The sequence below is a fragment of the Sarcophilus harrisii genome, chromosome 3 (assembly GCF_902635505.1).
Source record: "Sarcophilus harrisii chromosome 3, mSarHar1.11, whole genome shotgun sequence".
Classification (NCBI taxonomy): Eukaryota; Metazoa; Chordata; class Mammalia; order Dasyuromorphia; family Dasyuridae; genus Sarcophilus; species Sarcophilus harrisii.
In genome coordinates, this window is record NC_045428.1 from 357,570,035 (window position 1) to 357,588,363 (window position 18,329).

Sequence of the window (18,329 nt, forward strand, 5' to 3'; positions counted from 1 at the left end):
CTCAGCAACCCCAAAGAAAAATGTGAATAATATTTACTAAAATCCTATGAGGCAAGTGAGGTAAGTTTAAGTAATTTTTAATTAAAATACTGCTTGTGAAAGTGTTTTGTCGGATACAAAGTGTTATATAAGTGAAACTGGATTCTTCACAATTTTGCCAAAGGCCATGGCAGTGAGCCTCTCTGACTACTGAAAACCATATTCCTTGTTATTTTATGGATCAAGCTGCCAATGCCTGGCCCATTCCCTCAGAAGAGAAACTTATGATGAGGCTCGTGAGCTCACTGTAGGATCAGCTACTGCCCAGAGTCCAGGCCTCAAGTCCTATGCTCAGTCCTGTCTGATTCTTTGTGATCTCATTTTGGGTTTCTTTTAGCAAATAGGCTGGAGCAGTTTGCCATTTCCTTCCCCAGCTCATTTTATAGATAAGGAAATTGAGGTAAGCAGGGTGAAGTGATTTGCCAAGGATCACAAAGCTCATAAGTGACTAAGGACAGATTTGAACTCAGAAATTTCCTGACTCCAGGCCCAACAGTCTATCCACTATGTCATGTAGTTGCCCATTAATAAACCCTTACTAATTCCCACTTTACTGTTCTATTGACCAAACATGTAAGACAGGAGCCCTATGTTTCCTGTGACTTCCAAAGGTCTATCAGACAAACCTAAAGATTTCATTCCTTCCCTTTCTTTTCGAGCTTCAAGGAATGTGTGAGACTGAAATGGAGCATGGAGGAGAGAGATGCTTCACTCACTCCCACATTCCTCCTGGGCACCAAAGCTCAGCTCCTGAGAAACCTTGCCATCTTGGAGTTGGCAGCTGAGCCAGCCAACAAATGCAGCATTATTCTGTGCCACCATCAGTAGACTAGAGACCAGCCAATGGGTAGATAATTCTGTATGACATAGAAACCTATCTGTGATTCTGACAGAATTCTAGATGAATTCCCTGAAACCTAGAATATGAAAACAGAACAGCTGTAAGCAAAAGCATCCTTTCCCTCATCCTCCTTAGAGGGAGAGAGGTGGTCATCCTTGATAATGTGTGTGTGTGTTTGTGTGTGTGTGTATATATATATATATATATATATATATATATATACACACATAGTATATGTAGTTTCTACAATAAAGGAGCACAGGCAATTAAAAGTGTCTAATATGGTGGGAAAATAGGTGATGAAGAAAGGAATTCCTGACTTAGGCATGGAAATTTGCAAGATAGGAATTGCCAATAGATATCCAGTTTTGTGATCTAGCAGTTCATTAGAATCACAGATCTAAAGGAGTATGGAGGCTAATCCTTTCATTTTGTAAAGAAACAAACTGGGGTCTAAAGGGGTCAAAGGATCATAATTTGAGTAGAAAGAGACAAAAGGAGATTTAATCTCCCCATTTTATACATGAGGATATTCCACTCATGGGAAATGAGATGAAGCCATTCCCCCAGGTCTCATAATACCTAGCTTGTTTGTCTCTAAGTTCAGTGCTTTTTGAGGCAGCTAGATGGCTTATTGAACTAGCGAAAGAAGTCCTGGGTTCAAATGAATTTTGAACCTTAGACCTTTACTAGATATGGAATCATAGGCAAATCACTTAATTTTGTCTATCTCAGTTCCCTCAACTGTAAAAGGGAGAATAATATTATCACCCACCTCCCAGGCTTATGAGGATTAAATGAAGATTATATTTTATTTATAGCTAAATGTCCCCTTAACATATCCCAACATTGGAATCAATCTTTCAGTCCCATATTTCATATTTGTCAAGTGTTTTTCAAAACACTTTCACATCCTTTATCTCTCTTGATCCTTAAAACAATATCACCAAGTACAATGGAGGGAGCAATACTCACCCTTTTGATAAAAATAAAATTTGAGACATATAAAGCAAGAGAAGTGAATAGTCTAAAGTCACAATAGATTAGTGACAAGAGTAGGCACTAGAATTTTATTCATTCATTCAGTAATCATTGATTAAGCCACAGCTACTATATTTTAGGGAAGCTAAGTAAACAAGAGGACCTTGCCCTCTTGGAATCTATGCCCATAAATATGCCACAAAATTAGGCCAAGATTCCTAAATACTGGGATCTTTTCTATCACATTCTTCCACAGAAACACAAAGATTGCAGCAAAGCAAAAATATCATTTGTGGTTCCTGGGAGTCTGGACTGTCACTTTCTAGCCCAATACTTAGCCTGAGGAGACACATACCCAAGAAGCAGATGAATCAAATTGGTGTCGAGTCAGTCCAAAAGCTGAATGTCTGCCTCCTCCCCGTTTCTTCCCATCAAAGATCTACCTAACCCACCAACCTGAGAATAGAAACAACAGCCAACCCTACCTCCCAGGTCATGCTTGAAATACACCCAAGTCCAGGCCTAAGAGCAAGCCTCCTTTATTTGTTTTACAACTGACCTCCTTATTCCTTCCCTTCTGGGTTTAAGCCTAGCTAGTCAATTAAGATAATGGCAAACAGGTCAGGTTGTACCACCCTTCCTGAGAATAATTGGATCACCTATCTAGGAAGGAGAGCAAAGAAGCAACAGTGGAACGTCTAGAAGAGGTTAAAAGCTGTCAAGTCTGAATTTTCTAAATAGTTGAGGAGAAAAAACAAAGACCTAAGACCAAACCTGAGTTTACAGCAAGCTTGGTAACCTAGAACCTGACCCTGTCTGCTTCCTCTGTGAAGGTAGTTTTTTTTTATCTTTCTTTTAATGGTCTTTCATGGTACCCTGATTTCTATTACTCCCTACCCATAATCTTACTGGTAATTCTGGTCTAATAATTAGTTCATGCCCATTAGCTCTTTTAGTCATCCTACAGAGGAAGCTCAGCACCTGCCTAGAGATCCTCGAACTGTTGAGAAGGAATTGCAAACTTCTTTCCCCACCCCCTTCCCATATTCTTTCCTTCCCAGATCTCCTTGCTTCTGATCTGTCAGTCTCAATAAACCCCCAGTCATCAAAACCCATGTATGCCAGCTCCCTTTCTTTGCCTCCAGCCCTTAGGGCATCTCCCAAACATCGGTTCATTCAGGAGTTAACTTCTTCAGAGTTAACTTCTTCAAACTAACAGTAGAACTCAGATGAGAGAACAGGTAAAGAAGTGAAAGTAAAAGGTGGGGAAAAAAAAGAGCAAGGGTGTATAGCATTGAAGGAAAAAAAATGAATTTATACAGCCACGTGGAACTATACATTTATAGAGTAGAGAGCATATATGGATAGGAGGAAGGAATAACAATTCACCACTTTCTTTACAATAATCTTCTGTGGGAGTTAATAGCACCCAAAAACAAAAATTCCCATTTTACAGATGAAAAAATTGAGGCCTGAAAAAATTGCAAGAGGTCCAAGATCACATAAGTGGTATATATTCATATGTTGTCAGATGTGTGTGTTTGTATACTTTTTTATATTAGAGTCTATATCAAAATGGACATGTGAGAATATAATTATAACACTGAGGACATGTTATATTTGAGTCAATCTGGGTGTGTATGTGCACTCTTATATTCTTTACCTTTTCTTCAGTTAGATTTTGTTGCTTCCTGGGTTTCTGTTACTTTCCCTGGTTGAGAGAGAGAGAGAGACCGAGAACCCTCTTTAGGTCATAGCCTCAGGCTCCCCAGTCTTAGTCCTGAGGCAAAAGAAGGTAGGGATGTGAATGGTGAAGAGAGATCAGAAAGCCCAATGATAGATTTTCTGAATTCCAGAGAAGTCACCAGAAGCAGGTTATGGATGAGGAGGAAGAATGAAGTAACATTCCATGTCTCTGCTGAGATTCAAACCTTTATGAAGTGCCCAGAATCCCTGCTCTTATGTAGCAACAGACCCAGACCTGAGACACTGGTTTCTGGTCTCCTACTATTCCTTCTCCTAAATTGACAGCAAGGCAAACAGCCACACTCCCCATCCTCCTCTTCAAAAACATTCCTACGACCCAATTAAGCAATCAATACTTTGGAAGGACCATCACAACCTCAGAAACACACAGGTACAAGACATCTGTATGGTCCAATAAATTATAAAATAATTTTTTGAAGATAAATAATCAACATTTTAAGAATACATATTAGAAAATAAGCTCTAACAATGTGTCTAAGAGAAGATCATGGAAGGTGGAGAGGGAAGATTCACCTGGGGTATTGCTGAAGAGGGAAAAAATGACCTCAGGTGAGCCCACAGCATCAGTATCTATTGCCACACAGTCTGAGATGGGTAGAAGTATGGCCAGAACCATGACTCTAAAACCTCAAAATCCCCCACAATGGAGCAAAGCCCCATGCTCCACCCACCCAGCAAATTCTCTGTGTGAAATATTAATTGAACCCAGAAATTGTCAGATCTATTTGAGGCATTCTCCTGAATTCACACTCAGGTTAGAAAATAGAAACTGGTAAGACAAAATTTCAAAGCTGAAAAAGATTTATTTGGAAATAACATTGGTTGAGGTCAGCCAGTTGTTAAAGGCCAGAAGCAGTTAGAACAAGGGACTCACTAAAAGTTAAAGACTGCCAGGATATCATGGGAGAGACTGATTTTGGAAACTTCCCTTTATAACTTCTATGGGCCTCTTTGACCAGCATTAGGGAAATTTTCATGCTCTGAAACTCATGAGTTCTCTAAAGTATGTCTTGCTTTATTTTACCTCCCCCCTTTATTAGTAAAAGTCCTTCCTGAAAAACTTTAGCCTGTGTCTCCAGCAGAATTAGGGGGACAAAACTTTTGTGACCAAGCCAGGAAAACCAAGGGAATTCAAGTCTCCTAGAATCTAGGCTAGAACTGGTGATAGCAACAGTGAGAGAGGAGTACCATTCATGCAGATCCAAAATCCAGGATGAGGAGAGGTGGAAGGAAATCTCCCTGAGTATAGAGATCTAGGGTCCAGTTGACTATAATCCCCCCTCTTGGCCTTGTACCTCTAAGTCAAATTCCTATTTTCCCATTCTAGTAAGGGAATGCTGCCAAAGTATGTCTTGACATGTCACTCAGAGTGATACTATCATGAGGAATAAGGGTATGGGTGCCTCCTCTCTCCTGACCAGTAAATCTGATATCACAGCCATCTTTGACTTCTTTCAGTCCTCCTCTTAAAGATTTCCAAAGGCAGTCTTTTTAAGGCTCTGAAAAAATCACTTTATTCAGTTTTTTCTTCATTATGTCATGTCCTAAACACTCCCAGTCCATCCTAACAAGATCTTAAGCGCGACTTCCAGCCAAGATGGTGGCAAGGAGGCACACAGCTGTGTAAGGTCCGCATTTTCTCTCAGAATCCATCTCATTACAAGCCTCTGAATTAATGCCTGACTGAAAAAAAAACCCACAAATAGTTACCAAGAGAAGAAATCCTTGAGATTTGCCAGGAAAGGTCTGTTTTTCTCGAGGATGGGGCGGTTTTAGATCGGGCACAGGCTGAGGGCAGCAGCAGCGAGAGCACAGCAGGCAGCTCACACTAAGCAGACCGGATGGGGGTGAGGTGTGATGTCAACCGTCTCTGTGGGGAGAGCATTGCTACAGGCTTGGATACTTTGCCCTGGCAGCAAGACAGTAGCCCAGCAGAGAAGCTAAAAACACCGGGGAGGTGAAGAATACAACCCCAAACAGCTGGAGTTTCTCGGGACCTGGCCACCCCTCCCCCACAGTATCTCAATACGCTCTCAGAGTCTTGGAGTGCAGTTACAGCACAGTCCTCCTAGTGCCTCGCTGCTGCCCCCGCAGTCTGTAGAGGAAGCTCGGTAACACCACGCAGCCCCTCCCCCCAAAAAAGCAGATTCCATTTGGGTTTTTTTCTTTTTTTCTTTGCTAGTTTGTCTCTGATTCTTCTCTGACAAAATGAGCAAAAAATTGAAAAGGACCTTAACGATTGACAGCTTTTATACAGACAGAGAGCAGACTCTAAACCCTGAGGAGACTAAAAGCAGACTGTCTCCAGGTGAATCCCCAAAGGAGGAGATCATCTGTTCCTCAGCGCAGATGAATCTCATAGAAGAAATTAAAAAGGCTCTCACAAGAGAGCTAGAAGAAAAATGAGAAAAGGAGAGGGAGGCTTGGCAAGAGAGTCTGGAGAAGTCATCCCACTCATTTTAAGACAGAGTGGATAAAAAAATCAAATCCTTGAAAAATAGGATTAGTGAACTGGAAACAGAAAATAGCTCTCTAAAAAACAAAATTGGTGAAATGGAAAAACATTCCACAGAACAAATTGGACAATTAGAAAAAGATATTAAAAAAAGTGAATGAAGAAAATACCTCATTGAAAATCAGAATCGAGCAAATGGAATTGCATGAATTGAGGAGACAAGAAGAATCAGTCAAGCAAAAACCAAAAAAATCAAACAATGGAAAAATGTGAAATACCTTCTTGGGAAAACAACAGACCTGGAAAATAGGTCTAGGAGAGAAAATTTGAGAATTATTGGACTCCCAGAAAAATATGATGAAAAAAGGAGGCTAGACACTATTTTCCAGGAAATTATCAAAGAGAACTGCCCAGAAGTCATAGAAACAGAGGGTAAAATAGACATCGAAAGGATTCATTGATCACCTACTGAAAGAGATCCTAAAATCAAAACACCAAAAAATATAGTGGCCAAATGCCAGAACCCTGAAATGAAGGAAAAAAATAATCCAAGCAGCTAGAAAAACCCAATTCAAATATAGAGGAGCCACAATAAGGATCACCCAAGATCTAGCAGCATTCACATTAAAAGATCGAAGGGCCTGGAATATGATATTCCAAAAGGCTAAGGAACTTGGTATGCAACCAAAAATAACTTACCCAGCTAGAATGAGCATCTTTTTCCAGGGAAGAAGATGGTCATTCAACGAAATAAGTGAATTTCATTTATTTTTGATGAAAAAACCAGAACTTAATAAGAACTTTGATCTACAAATATAGAAATCAAGAGAAACCTAAAAAGGTAAAAAGAAATCTTGGGAACTATATTTCTGCTGTAAAGATGTATAAAGGATACATGTATACCCTGTTCTAGAAAATAGAGGTGGAAAAGACATTGTCCCAGAAAAAGGGTAAAGTGGGGGTACTACATCTCACAAAGAGGCAAAGGAAACCTATTATATCTGAGAGAAAGAATGGAGGGGGATGAATATAGTGGGTATTTTACTGCCATCAGAATTGGCTTTAAGAGGAAAAATTTTAGACATATTCAATTTATGATGAAACTTCTCCCATCTCATTGAAAAATGAGAAGGGAAAAGTGAAAAGGGAAGGAAAGCTAAGCAGAAGGGAATATGGGAACTGTGAGGGAAAGGAGTAAGATAGGAGAGGAACTCTAAAGTGGGGAGGAAGGATACTAAAAAGGGAGGGCTGTGAGAAGCAAGTGGTGCTCACAAGTTTAATACTGGGAAGGGGGATAAGGGGGAAAGAAGGGACAAAAGCATAAACAGGGGTTAACAAGATGGCAAGTAATACAGAACTGGTAATTTTAACCATAGATGTGAACGGGGTAAACTCCCCCCATAAAGAGGAAGTGTTTAGCAGAATGGATGAAAAGCCAGAATCCTACAATATGTTGTTTACAGGAAACACACCGTTAGCAGGGAGATACATGCAGAATAAAGGTAAAAGGTTGGAGCAAAATCTACTATGCTTCAGGTGAAGTCAAAAAAGCAGGGATAGCCATCCTGATCTCAGATCAAGCAAAAAACAAAAATTAATCTAATTAAAAGAGATAAGGAAGGGCACTATATCTTGCTAAAGGGTAGCACAGATAATGAAGCAATATCAATATTAAACATATATTCACCAAGTGGTGTAGCATCTAAATTCTTAAAAGAGAAATTAAGAGAGCTGCAAGAAGAAATAGACAGCAAAACTATAATAGTGGGAGATCTCAACCTTGCACTCTCAGAATTAGATAAATCAAACCACAAAATAAATAAGAAAGAAGTCAAAGAGGTAAATAGAATACTAGAAAAGTTAGATATGATAGCTCTCTGGAGAAAACAAAATGGAGACAGAAAGGAGTACACTTTCTTTTCAGCTGTTCATGGAACCTATACAAAAATAGACCATATATTTGGACATAAAAACCTCAAAATCAAATGCAATAAGGCAGAAATAATAAATGCATCCTTTTCAGACTACGATGCAATAAAAATTATAGTCAACAAAAAGCCAGGGGAAAGTAGACCAAAACATAATTGGAAACTAAATAATCTCATACTAAAGAATGATTGGGTGAAACAGCAAATCATAGACATAATTAATAACTTCACCCAAGAAAACGACAATAATGAGACATCATACCAAAATGTGTGGGATGCAGCCAAAGTGGTAATAAGGGGAAATTTCATATCTCTTGAGGCATACTTGCATAAATAGAGAAAGAGAAGGTCAACGAATTGGGCTTGCAACTTAAAATGCTAGAAAAGGAACAAATTTAAAAACCCCAGTCAAACACTAAACTTGAAATTCTAAAAATAAAAGGAGAGATCAAAAATTTGAAAGTAAAAAACTATTGAATTAATTCATAAAACTAAGAGTTGGTTCTATGAAAAAAACAACATAATAGACAAACCCTTAGTAAAAAAAGGAAAGAGGAAAATCAAATTGTTAGTCTTAAAAATGAAAAGGGAGAACTCGCCACTAACAAAGAGGAAATTAGAGCAATAATTAGGAATTACTTTGCCCAACTTTATGGCAATAAATTCAACAACTTAAATGAAATGGAAGAATACCTTCAAAAATATAGCTTGCCCAGATTAACAGAGGAAGAAGTAAATATCCTAAACAGTCCCATCTTAGAAAAAGAAATAGAACAAGCTATTAATCAACTCCCTAAGAAAAATCCCCAGGACCAGATGGATTTACATGTGAATTCTACCAAACATTTAAAGAACAATTAACTCCAATGCTATATAAACTATTTGAAAAAATAGGGGTTGAAGGAGTCCTATCAAACTCCTTTTACAACACAGACATGGTACTGATACCTCAACCAGGTAGACTGAAAACAGAGAAAGAAAATTATAGACCAATCTCCCTAATGAATATCGATGCTAAAATCTTAAATAAAATATTAGCAAAAGATTACAGAAAATCATCCCCAGGATAATACACTATGACCAAGTAGGATTTATATCAGGAATGCAGGGCTGGTTCAATATTAGGAAAACTATTAGTATAATTGACTATATCAATAACCAAACTAACAAAAAACATATGATCATCTCAATAGATGCAGAAAAAGCAGTTGATAAAATCCAGCATCCATTCCTAATAAAAACACTTGAGAGTATAGGAATAAATGGACTTTTTCTTAAAATAGTCAGGAGCATATATTTAAAACCATCAGTAAGCATCATATGCAATGGGGAAAAAACTGGAATCTTTCCCAGTAAGATCTGGAGTGAAGCAAGGTTGCCCACTGTCACCATTATTATTCAATATTGTATTAGAAACACTAGCCTCGGCAATAAGAGTCAAGAAAGAGATTAAAGGAATCAGAATAGGCAATGAGGAAACCAAACTATCACTTTTTGCAGATGATAGGATGTTATACTTAGAGAACCCCAGAGATTCTACTAAAAAGCTATTAGAAATAATTTATAACTTTAGCAAAGTTGCAGGTTATAAAATAAATCCCCATAAATCCTCAGCATTTTTATACATCACCAACAAAATCCAACAGCAAGAGATACAAAGAGAAATTCCATTCAAAATAACTGTTGACAGCATAAAATATTTGGGAATCTATCTACCAAAGGAAGTTAGGAATTATATGAGCAAAATTACAAAAAACTTTCCACACAAATAAAGTCAGACTTAAATAATTGGAAAAATATTAAATGCTCCTGGATAGGCCGAGCAAATATAATAAAGATGCCAATACTCCCTAAACTAATCTATTTATTTAGTGCTATACCAATCAGACTTCCAAGAAAATATTTTAATGATCTAGAAAAAATAACAACAAAATTTATATGGAATAATAAAAGGTCAAGAATCTCAAAAGAATTAATGAAAAAAAATCAAATGAAGGTAGCCTAGCTGTACCTGATCTAAAACTATATTATAAAGCAGCAGTCACCAAAACCATTTGGTATTGGCTAAGAAATAGATTAGTTGATCAGTGGAACAGGTTAGGTTCACAAGACAGAATAGTCAACTATAGCAATCTAGTGTTTGACACCCCCAAAGATCCTAACTTTTGGGATAAGAATTCATTATTTGACAAAAACTGCTGGGATAATTGGAAATTAGTATGGCAGAAATTAGCCATGGACCCACACTTAACACCATATACCAAGATAAGATCAAAATGGGTCCATGATTTTAGATATAAAGGATGAGATTATAAATAAATTGGAGGAACATAGGATAGTTTATCTCTCAGACTTGTGGAGGAAGAAGAAATTTGTGACCAAAGACAAACTAGAGACCATTATTGATCACAAAATAGAAAATTTTGATTACATCAAATTAAAAAGCTTCTGTACAAACAAAACTAATGCAAACAAGATTAGAAGGGAAGCAACAAACTGGGAAAATGTCTTCACAGTTACAGGTTCTGATAAAGGCCTCATTTCCAAAATATATAGAGAACTGACTCTAATTTATAAGAAACCAAGCCATTCTCCAATTGACAAATGGTCAAAGGATATGAACAGACAATTTTCAGATGCTGAATTGAAACCTATTACACCATATAAAAGAGTGTTCCAAATCATTATTAATCAGAGAAATGCAAATTAAGACAACTCTGAGATACCACTATACACCTGTCAGATTGGCTAAGATGACAGGAAAAAATAATGATGATTGTTGGAGGGGACGCGGGAAAACTGGGACACTGATAACTGATACATTATTGGTGGAGTTGTGAACAAATCCAATCATTCTGGGCAGCAATCTGGAATTATGCCCAAAAAGTTATCAAATTGTGCATACCCTTTGACCCAGCAGTGTTACTACTGGGCTTATATCCCAAGGAGATACTAAAGAAAGGAAAGGGCCCTGTATGTGCCAAAATGTTTGTGGCAGCCCTGTTTGTAGTGGCTAGAAACTGGAAAATGAATGGATGCCCATCAATTGGAGAATGGTTGGGTAAATTGTGGTATATGAATGTTATGGAATATTATTGTTCTGGAAGAAATGACCAGCAGGATGAACACAGAGAGGCTTGGAGAGACTTATATGAACTGATCCTAAGTGAAATGAGCAGAACCAGCAAATAATTATATACGTCAACAACGATACGGTATGAAGATGTAATCTGATGGAAGTGGATTTCTTTGACAAAGAGCCCTAATTCAGCTTCAATTGATCAATGATGGACAGAAGCAGCTACACCCAAAGAAAAAACACTGGGAAATGAATGTAAACTGTTTGCATTTTTATTTTTCTTCCCAGGTTATTTTTACCTTCTGAATCCAATTCTCCCTGTGCAACATGAAAACTGTTTGGTTCTGCACACATACATTGTATCTAGGATATACTGCAACATATTCACCATATATAGGACTGCTTGCCATCTAGGGAAGGGGGTGGAGGGTGGGAGGGAAAAATCGGAACAGAAGTGAGTGCAAGGGATAATGTTTAAAAAAAATTACCCTGGCATGGGTTCTGTCAATAAAAAGTTATATAAAAACAAAAAGGTCTTAAGTGCTTACTGTGTTCCAGGGATATGCTAGGCATTAGGGATATAAGGGCAAAGATGGAATATTTTCTGTCCTTAAAGAGCTTAGATTCTACTAGAACATGGGGCCACTGGGAAATGGATATAGCATACACATGAAAGGATAGTGTCCTAGAATAGAAAGACTACCAGGTTTGGGGTCAAGTTTCCTGGCTTCTAACCCTGACTCTGCCACTTATTACCAGTGTCTCCATCTATAAAAAAAAACTAATGACCTCTAATCAGTTAGTGATTTGAGAAGCATTTATTAAGCACTTATTATGTGCCAAGAGCTAGGGTGACAAGGACACAATGAACCAGTCCCTTCTCTCATGGAACTTGCATTCTATTACAAGATCATCATGAATGTAAATGGATTAATATATAGATAGAGATGTACATATATGTGTGCATAAGCATATGTCTACCCAGACTAAATATATTAAAAAATTAATGAAAAGCAAATACAACTTAATTAAATACAAGACAGTCAAAGAAAGGAGGGTCTAGCAGTTGGAAGTGATCAAGAAAGATGATAAAATGTTAGATGAGTTCAAAAGAAACAAGATATTCCATAAGCCAGAAGTGATGAAAGAGTGCACACCAGTACTGGGATATGGGAAAAGCAAAGGCATGGAGATAGGAAATGGAATACTAGGTAGGAGGAACAGAAAGTAAGCCAGTTTGGTAAGACTTTAAAGTACAGAAAGGGAAGGAATGCGTATTGAGGACAGAAAGATAGGTTGGGAAAATGATATTTCATACCTAAACTAAGCTTCTCAGAAGTATCCTCTTGTACTCGTTGGTGACTATATTAAATATCATTTCTCATAATACGTGTGCTGGTTGAGGGGAATTTGGAGGAGGGGGTTATTACCTGATACCTAGGAATATCTAAAATTAAGGCTTTCTTTCCTACATTGACACTGGTGTCAGATCTGAACCCAATTCCACCTTAGTTGTGTCACCTTTGATATGTCACATCATCTCTCTGTGCCTCAATTTTCACATCTGTGAAATGGGTTGGCCTAGATTTCTGAAACTTCCTTCAATTTTAAATATAAATAAATATAAATTTAAATATTTAACTATAAATAAATATGATCTGAAAAAAGCATGAACAGATAAGTGCTTGAAAGTACATAAACTGCCTGTGATCATCATTTATCAGCACAGAGATTTTAAATGTCATTTTGACTAGCCCATCATTTTTCAAAGGAGGCACCTCAGAGAGACTGAGTAACCAGCCTCAAGTCACATAGCTGACAGATGGCAGGAGTGGGGTGAAGACCCAAGATCTCTTGGTTCTTTCTATTAGACTATGCTAGTCCTTGTGAGCCACATTTCTGCTCTCTGGATACCAGAATCAATATCTGGCTGGTTTCCAGGAGGGAGCTATGGCAGTCTCCTAGCCAATCTGTTACCAGAAGGTGTTTGAGGGGTGCCTGGCACAGCTGCCTCAGCAGCTGGCACCTGTGGGGCCTTAGCTTTTTGACCTCCACCAACCCTCATATCAGAGACTTTGATGGAGTCCTAATTTGGGGGTGAGAGCAGGGGAGAGTTGCCTCTCCAACCTGAAAGGCCCTCATAAATTGAAAAGGACTCAGAAGCAATCTGTGCCTTTCTCCCAGCATACGAGGTTTAATGGGCATAGAGATTATTAAAATCTTCAAGTCCAACTTCCTTAACTGAAAGCCACAAAAATTAGGTAAATTAGCCAAGGTTACAGTTATAGAGGTAAGATTTGAATGCAGGTCTTCTTGAGTACAATTACCAGTTGACTCCAGACTTTGCACAGCCTCCCTTCATTTAACTTCAATTCACTTGCAAGCCACGGCATCACCTCCCTGATGTCATGGTCCTCATTAAGAATGAAGAACAAATAAAAATAACCAATATTCTATTCATTATATCATGCTGAAATTTAGAAAATGATGTTCTTCCACAGGTCCCTGAAGGGAAAAAATCCATCTGCCCTTTGGAGGAGCTATGACTAGAACAAAAGAGCCTATTTTCTAGTTTCTGGGGTTTTGTTTAAAGGTAAGCAAAGGAACCCTTTCACTTTCCATGGATGCAAAAAAAATCATGTTTTTTTACCCTCTAAGTATTTCCCCAATCCCTAGAAGAAATCACTCCAAAGAATAACCACAAGGCACAAGAGAAAGGCAATTACTCTTCAGTATCAAAAAGTCATAGAAAACTCAGAAGTCATTTAGCCTAAATCCCTCATTTTACATATAAGGAAACTGAGACCTGGAGAAGTAAAATTATTTGCCTAAGGTCATAGAGGTAGTAAATGGCAAAGAGAGGACCTGAACCCAAGGCTCCTGATCCTAAAATCAATACTTTTTTTCCCTTGCACCACAGAAGCTGCCTTCTCTAAACTTCCATTCTATAGCTTTGAAGTTCTAATCCAGCTATAAAAGAGGAGAGGAAGAGAGGGTAGGGAAGAAGAGAAAAAGGGGTGAAGAGGAGAGAAGGGAGAGAGAGGGCAAAAGAGAAAAGATGGAGGGAGAGGAGAAAAGTGGAGAGGGGGAGAAAGTTGGGGTAGAGAAAAAGAGGTGAAGAGAGGGAGGAAGAGAGAAAAGTCTGTTCTGCCTATAGCCTGAGATGATGGAAAATAGCTATTTCCTTGAGCTCTTCCCATTTCCCTTCTCTTGGCAAAAACCAACTCTCTCACCATTGTTGAGGTAAATACGGCTCCTTCTGGGGTCTTTTTCTTTTGCTGTTTACTGATAATTGAGGGGAACAAAGCTTGTAGAAGAGGGGAAACTATTAAATACATAACTTTTTCTAAGGCTAAGAAAAAGGAAGAGCAGAGAATGAGAACAATGTGAACTTTAGCAAATTTCTGTGCAAGTCCCAACTTTTCTCTTCTCTCCCTCCATCTCAAATACTATATTTAGTGTTTCAAGCTCACCCTCAGTGCACTATTTCCCAAAATCCTTTACTTTATTATCTTGTATATACTTCTCCACATAATGTGAATAGCTGAAATATATATATATATTTGTTGTTTCGTTGTTTTTTAGTAGTGTCTGGCTCTTTGTGAACCTTTTCGGGGTTTTCTTGACAAAATACTGGAGTGGTTTGCCATTTCCTTCTCCAATTCATTTTACAGATGAGGAAATTAAGGCAAGCACGATTAACTGACTTGTCCACAGTTACATAGCTAATAAGTATCTGAGGTCAGATTTGAATTTAGGAAGATGAGTTTTCCTGATTCCACCAGCATTCTATCCATAGGGGCTACCTAGCACCTCATTTACATGATCTCATTTGAGTTTAAGACAGCCATTAGTAAACAACTCTTGGTGTTATGATCCCCATTTTACAAAAGAAAAAACTGAGTTCAGAGGCTAAATGGCTTGCCTGAGGTCACTCACACATCTAATAATCCTGCTGAAGGTAGGATGTGAATACAAGTATTCTTGCCTTCAAGTCCAGCATTCTATTTCTGATGCCATCCTTCCCAGTCTTAAACCTTTCTGTTCCTGGTCCCATCATATCTCCAACAATCTGCAATTGCAAATCATGACATAAGTGGGATTTGAATCTAGGCCTTCCTGACCCAAATCCAGCATCTGTCACATATTGCCTCCTTGCATACCACCCCCTCTGAGTCCCTGCATGATGCTAAGTGAGCAGAACCCCTACCTATCTATAACTTGACCTCTGCTTCTAGAATCATATTCATTAGACCTGAAAACAGACCTGAAGATCACCTCTTATGACTGAATTAGCCCTCTTGTCTCAAGTTCTGTCTCAGCTCTACCATTATCCTTAATCCCTGACTTCCCAAACCTGAACATCCATCAGTTCCCTCTTGGCCTTTCTTTCTTTTTTTTTCTGAATTTTTCGAGAGACAGGATAATCCCCTTCTGAGTTCGAGCTGAATACAGATTCTGTGATTACTAAATTTACTTTTTTTTAAGAGAGAGGGAGGGAATATGTGAAAGATGAAAGAGGCAGTGATGAGGTCAGAAGGGGGGAGAGCCACAGCCTAGATAGAATTGGGTCTATGTTGGGGAGGGGATAGGAGGGAATTTGGGTATATCAAACTGGAGACGGCGGTTGGGCATCCAGAATAAAGTCTCCAGAAAAGCCAAGAACAAGCAGTATCTAGGTAACCATGTGTAGAGGAGGGGGCAGTAGGCAGGGAGGGATAAAGAGGTGGGGAGTGGGCTGGAGAAGAGAAGCAGAGTACTGGAGAGGAGTTTCCATGGCAACTGCCAGGCAGGTCACGTGAGAAAGAGCTAAGTTGCAGAAACACATACACAATTTGAGGGAAGCAAGGCGAGCCTGGGGCCGGTCTGGGTGGGGTCCATTCAGTAAAGGAACAGCCTAGACACCCAACTTGCTCACGAGATCCACCCCAATATCCTTCGAAGCTTATCCCAGGCCAGCTCTACAGCTCCAGAGACAAAGAAGGGGAAATCAACCAGCAGCTCTAAACAGACCTTGTATAATAGTCATTACCCTAATACCTGAGAGCTGGCAAGGGTGGATTGGTAGGGGGAAGAGGAAAACAAATCCATTCCTCAGGTGTGTCTACACCCTACCAGGCAGCTCAAGTCAAGTGTGTCTAAACTGCCCCACCACCACCACCACCTCATATAGGTCCTTATTTGCTCCTCCCAATTTTCCATGTGAGGACAGGGAAAAGAGACACTCATGAGGATTGTAGTAGTCAATACCCCCAGCTCTGCCTGCTCCCACTGTCTCAGAGAAAAGAAATGGGACTGGGGGGAAGAGGGAAGGAGGAGGAGGCAGCATTCGATCCTGGGAAAGAGGGAAGGAGGGAATGTGTGAAAGATGAAAGAGGCAGTGATGAGGTCAGAAGTGGGGAGAGCCACAGCCTAGACAGAATTGGGTCTATGTTGGGGAGGGGATAGGAGGGAATTTGGGTATATCAAACTGGAGACGGCTGTTGGACATCCAGAATAAAGTCTCCATTATAAAGGAGGGTTCAAATGAATTAAAGAGAAAAGAAGCTTTCCATTTCCATAAACTAGACTCTTCAATTCTCTTCAGTCTGCCACTACTCAATACCCTACAACCAACTACACCCAAATCTTTATTACTTAAATACCCATATGTACACACAAATCCGAGGATACCTTTCCAAGTTCACATATGCTAAATACAGGCATACTCTTAGCCTTGAGCCACTGACACAGCCCCCAAGTAACAAAGGGGAAAAATAATCTCTCAAAGAAAAAAAGAGTAGGGGGAGCAAATGCTCCCCCTCCTCAAATGCCAAGTTCAAGATAACCATTGAAACCATTCCTGGTTTTACAGTCCTACCCCTGGCCCCATCATATTTCCAATTATCTGTCTCCCTTTAACTCCTTTTTCCTCTTCTTCCAATCTCTGCTTAATACCCCCTCCCCCCAAAAAACCCACTATGATTTATTTCTCCTAAGGTCATTTCCCACCTGAAAATCATACCTCTACCCCTCTCGGAGAGAATCTCATCTAACCATCCAAATTATGCCATCAGCAAATCAATCGGTTTCTAAAGCAGCCCTGGATTCCAGGGGGCTTCCATCCAAGCCACTTCCTCCTCCCCCCAACAAGTACCAAACTTTTATCTGTCTTCCCCCTACCCACCCCTCCTCCTACTTACCTTTATAGCCCCAGTCTCCAACAAAATCCAAGGAGGCCCTAGAAGTCTCTCAGATTACTAGGAGTGGTGGGGGTGGGGTAAAATTAGGGGTTGCAAGTAAGCGTTTGCTTGTTTTCCCCAAGCCTCTCTTCTTCTGTGTGGGAGTCCAGGCAGGCAGGAATAAAGTGTTCTCTGTGTGATGTGTGTGTGTGTATGTGTTTGTGTGCGTGGCAGGGCTGGGCTGCTCTTGTTAAGTCTGGGAACCCAGATGCATCCGTCTCAGCTGTCTAATGGCTTCTGGATAGGTTCAGACACAGATGCCCCCTCCCCTTCCTTTCCCTTCCCCCCATGGTCCTGTGTACAGTCCTCTCCTCTCTGACTGGTGGAGGGGGAAAGATAAAAAGGCCAGTCAAGCATGAGAAAGCAACAGGAGCCCTGCCTTACTGTGGGTGCGGAGGTGGAAGAAAGAATTTGCAATCAGCTGTTGCTTTTTGGTTTTTCTTTGGTAGGAGTGGATGAGAGAGAAGCATGCACACACAATGAAAGAACTAGTGTTTTCCCCCTCCTACTCTGTCTCTCAGAAATAGTAAACGAAGGGGAAAGAAAGGGTAAAAACATTTAAAAGCCCAGTACCAGACTCAAGCAGCCCACGTTCATTAGGAGCCTCAGTAATTAAGGAAAAAAATGGATTAAAATTATGAATGACTGCATTGTAGTTACAGGGAGCCCAGCCTTTGTTTGGTAGAAATCTTATTTTTAGCTATAACTGACAGGGGATGACTGTGGTCCTTGCCAGGATGGCCAAATCCTTCCAGAGATTTTCTGTTCAGCATACCTGTGAGATTTCAAGTACACCCCTCAATCGAGATCAAGGAACTTGGTCTCAAGAGATGTAGCCTTAGCACTATCAGAAAAATCAAGACGACAATAGCAGTCTAAGTGGAAAGAAACAAGGACAAGGTGTGGACCTCTCCACTGAAAACCATAAAGTACTTTCTAAATAGGGAGTCATTACTAATATTGCTGCCACCACAACAATCCCAGGGCTCTTGGACCCATTAAAAGAAAGTTAAAAAAC

At 39.5% G+C, this 18,329-nt stretch overlaps 1 protein-coding gene across 3 annotated transcripts in view; it reads right to left on the minus strand.

The window, feature by feature from the left end:
• The window catches only part of FXYD6 (FXYD domain containing ion transport regulator 6), a 55,703-nt gene extending 37,996 nt beyond the window's left edge, over positions 1-17,707 (minus strand). The window contains exons 1-2 of one of the 3 annotated variants that reach the window (XM_031960057.1): positions 17,273-17,707; positions 15,030-15,162 (exon numbers count right to left, since the gene is read on the minus strand). In XM_031960057.1, coding sequence (XP_031815917.1) covers positions 15,030-15,033 — 4 coding nt within the window. In that variant the 5' untranslated portion in view covers positions 15,034-15,162; positions 17,273-17,707. Of the gene's footprint in view, positions 1-15,029; positions 15,163-17,094; positions 17,211-17,272 lie in introns of those variants that run through there. The other 2 variants (XM_012547154.3, XM_031960058.1) reach the window with 2 other exon arrangements.
• Positions 17,708-18,329: the final 622 nt, after the last annotated feature.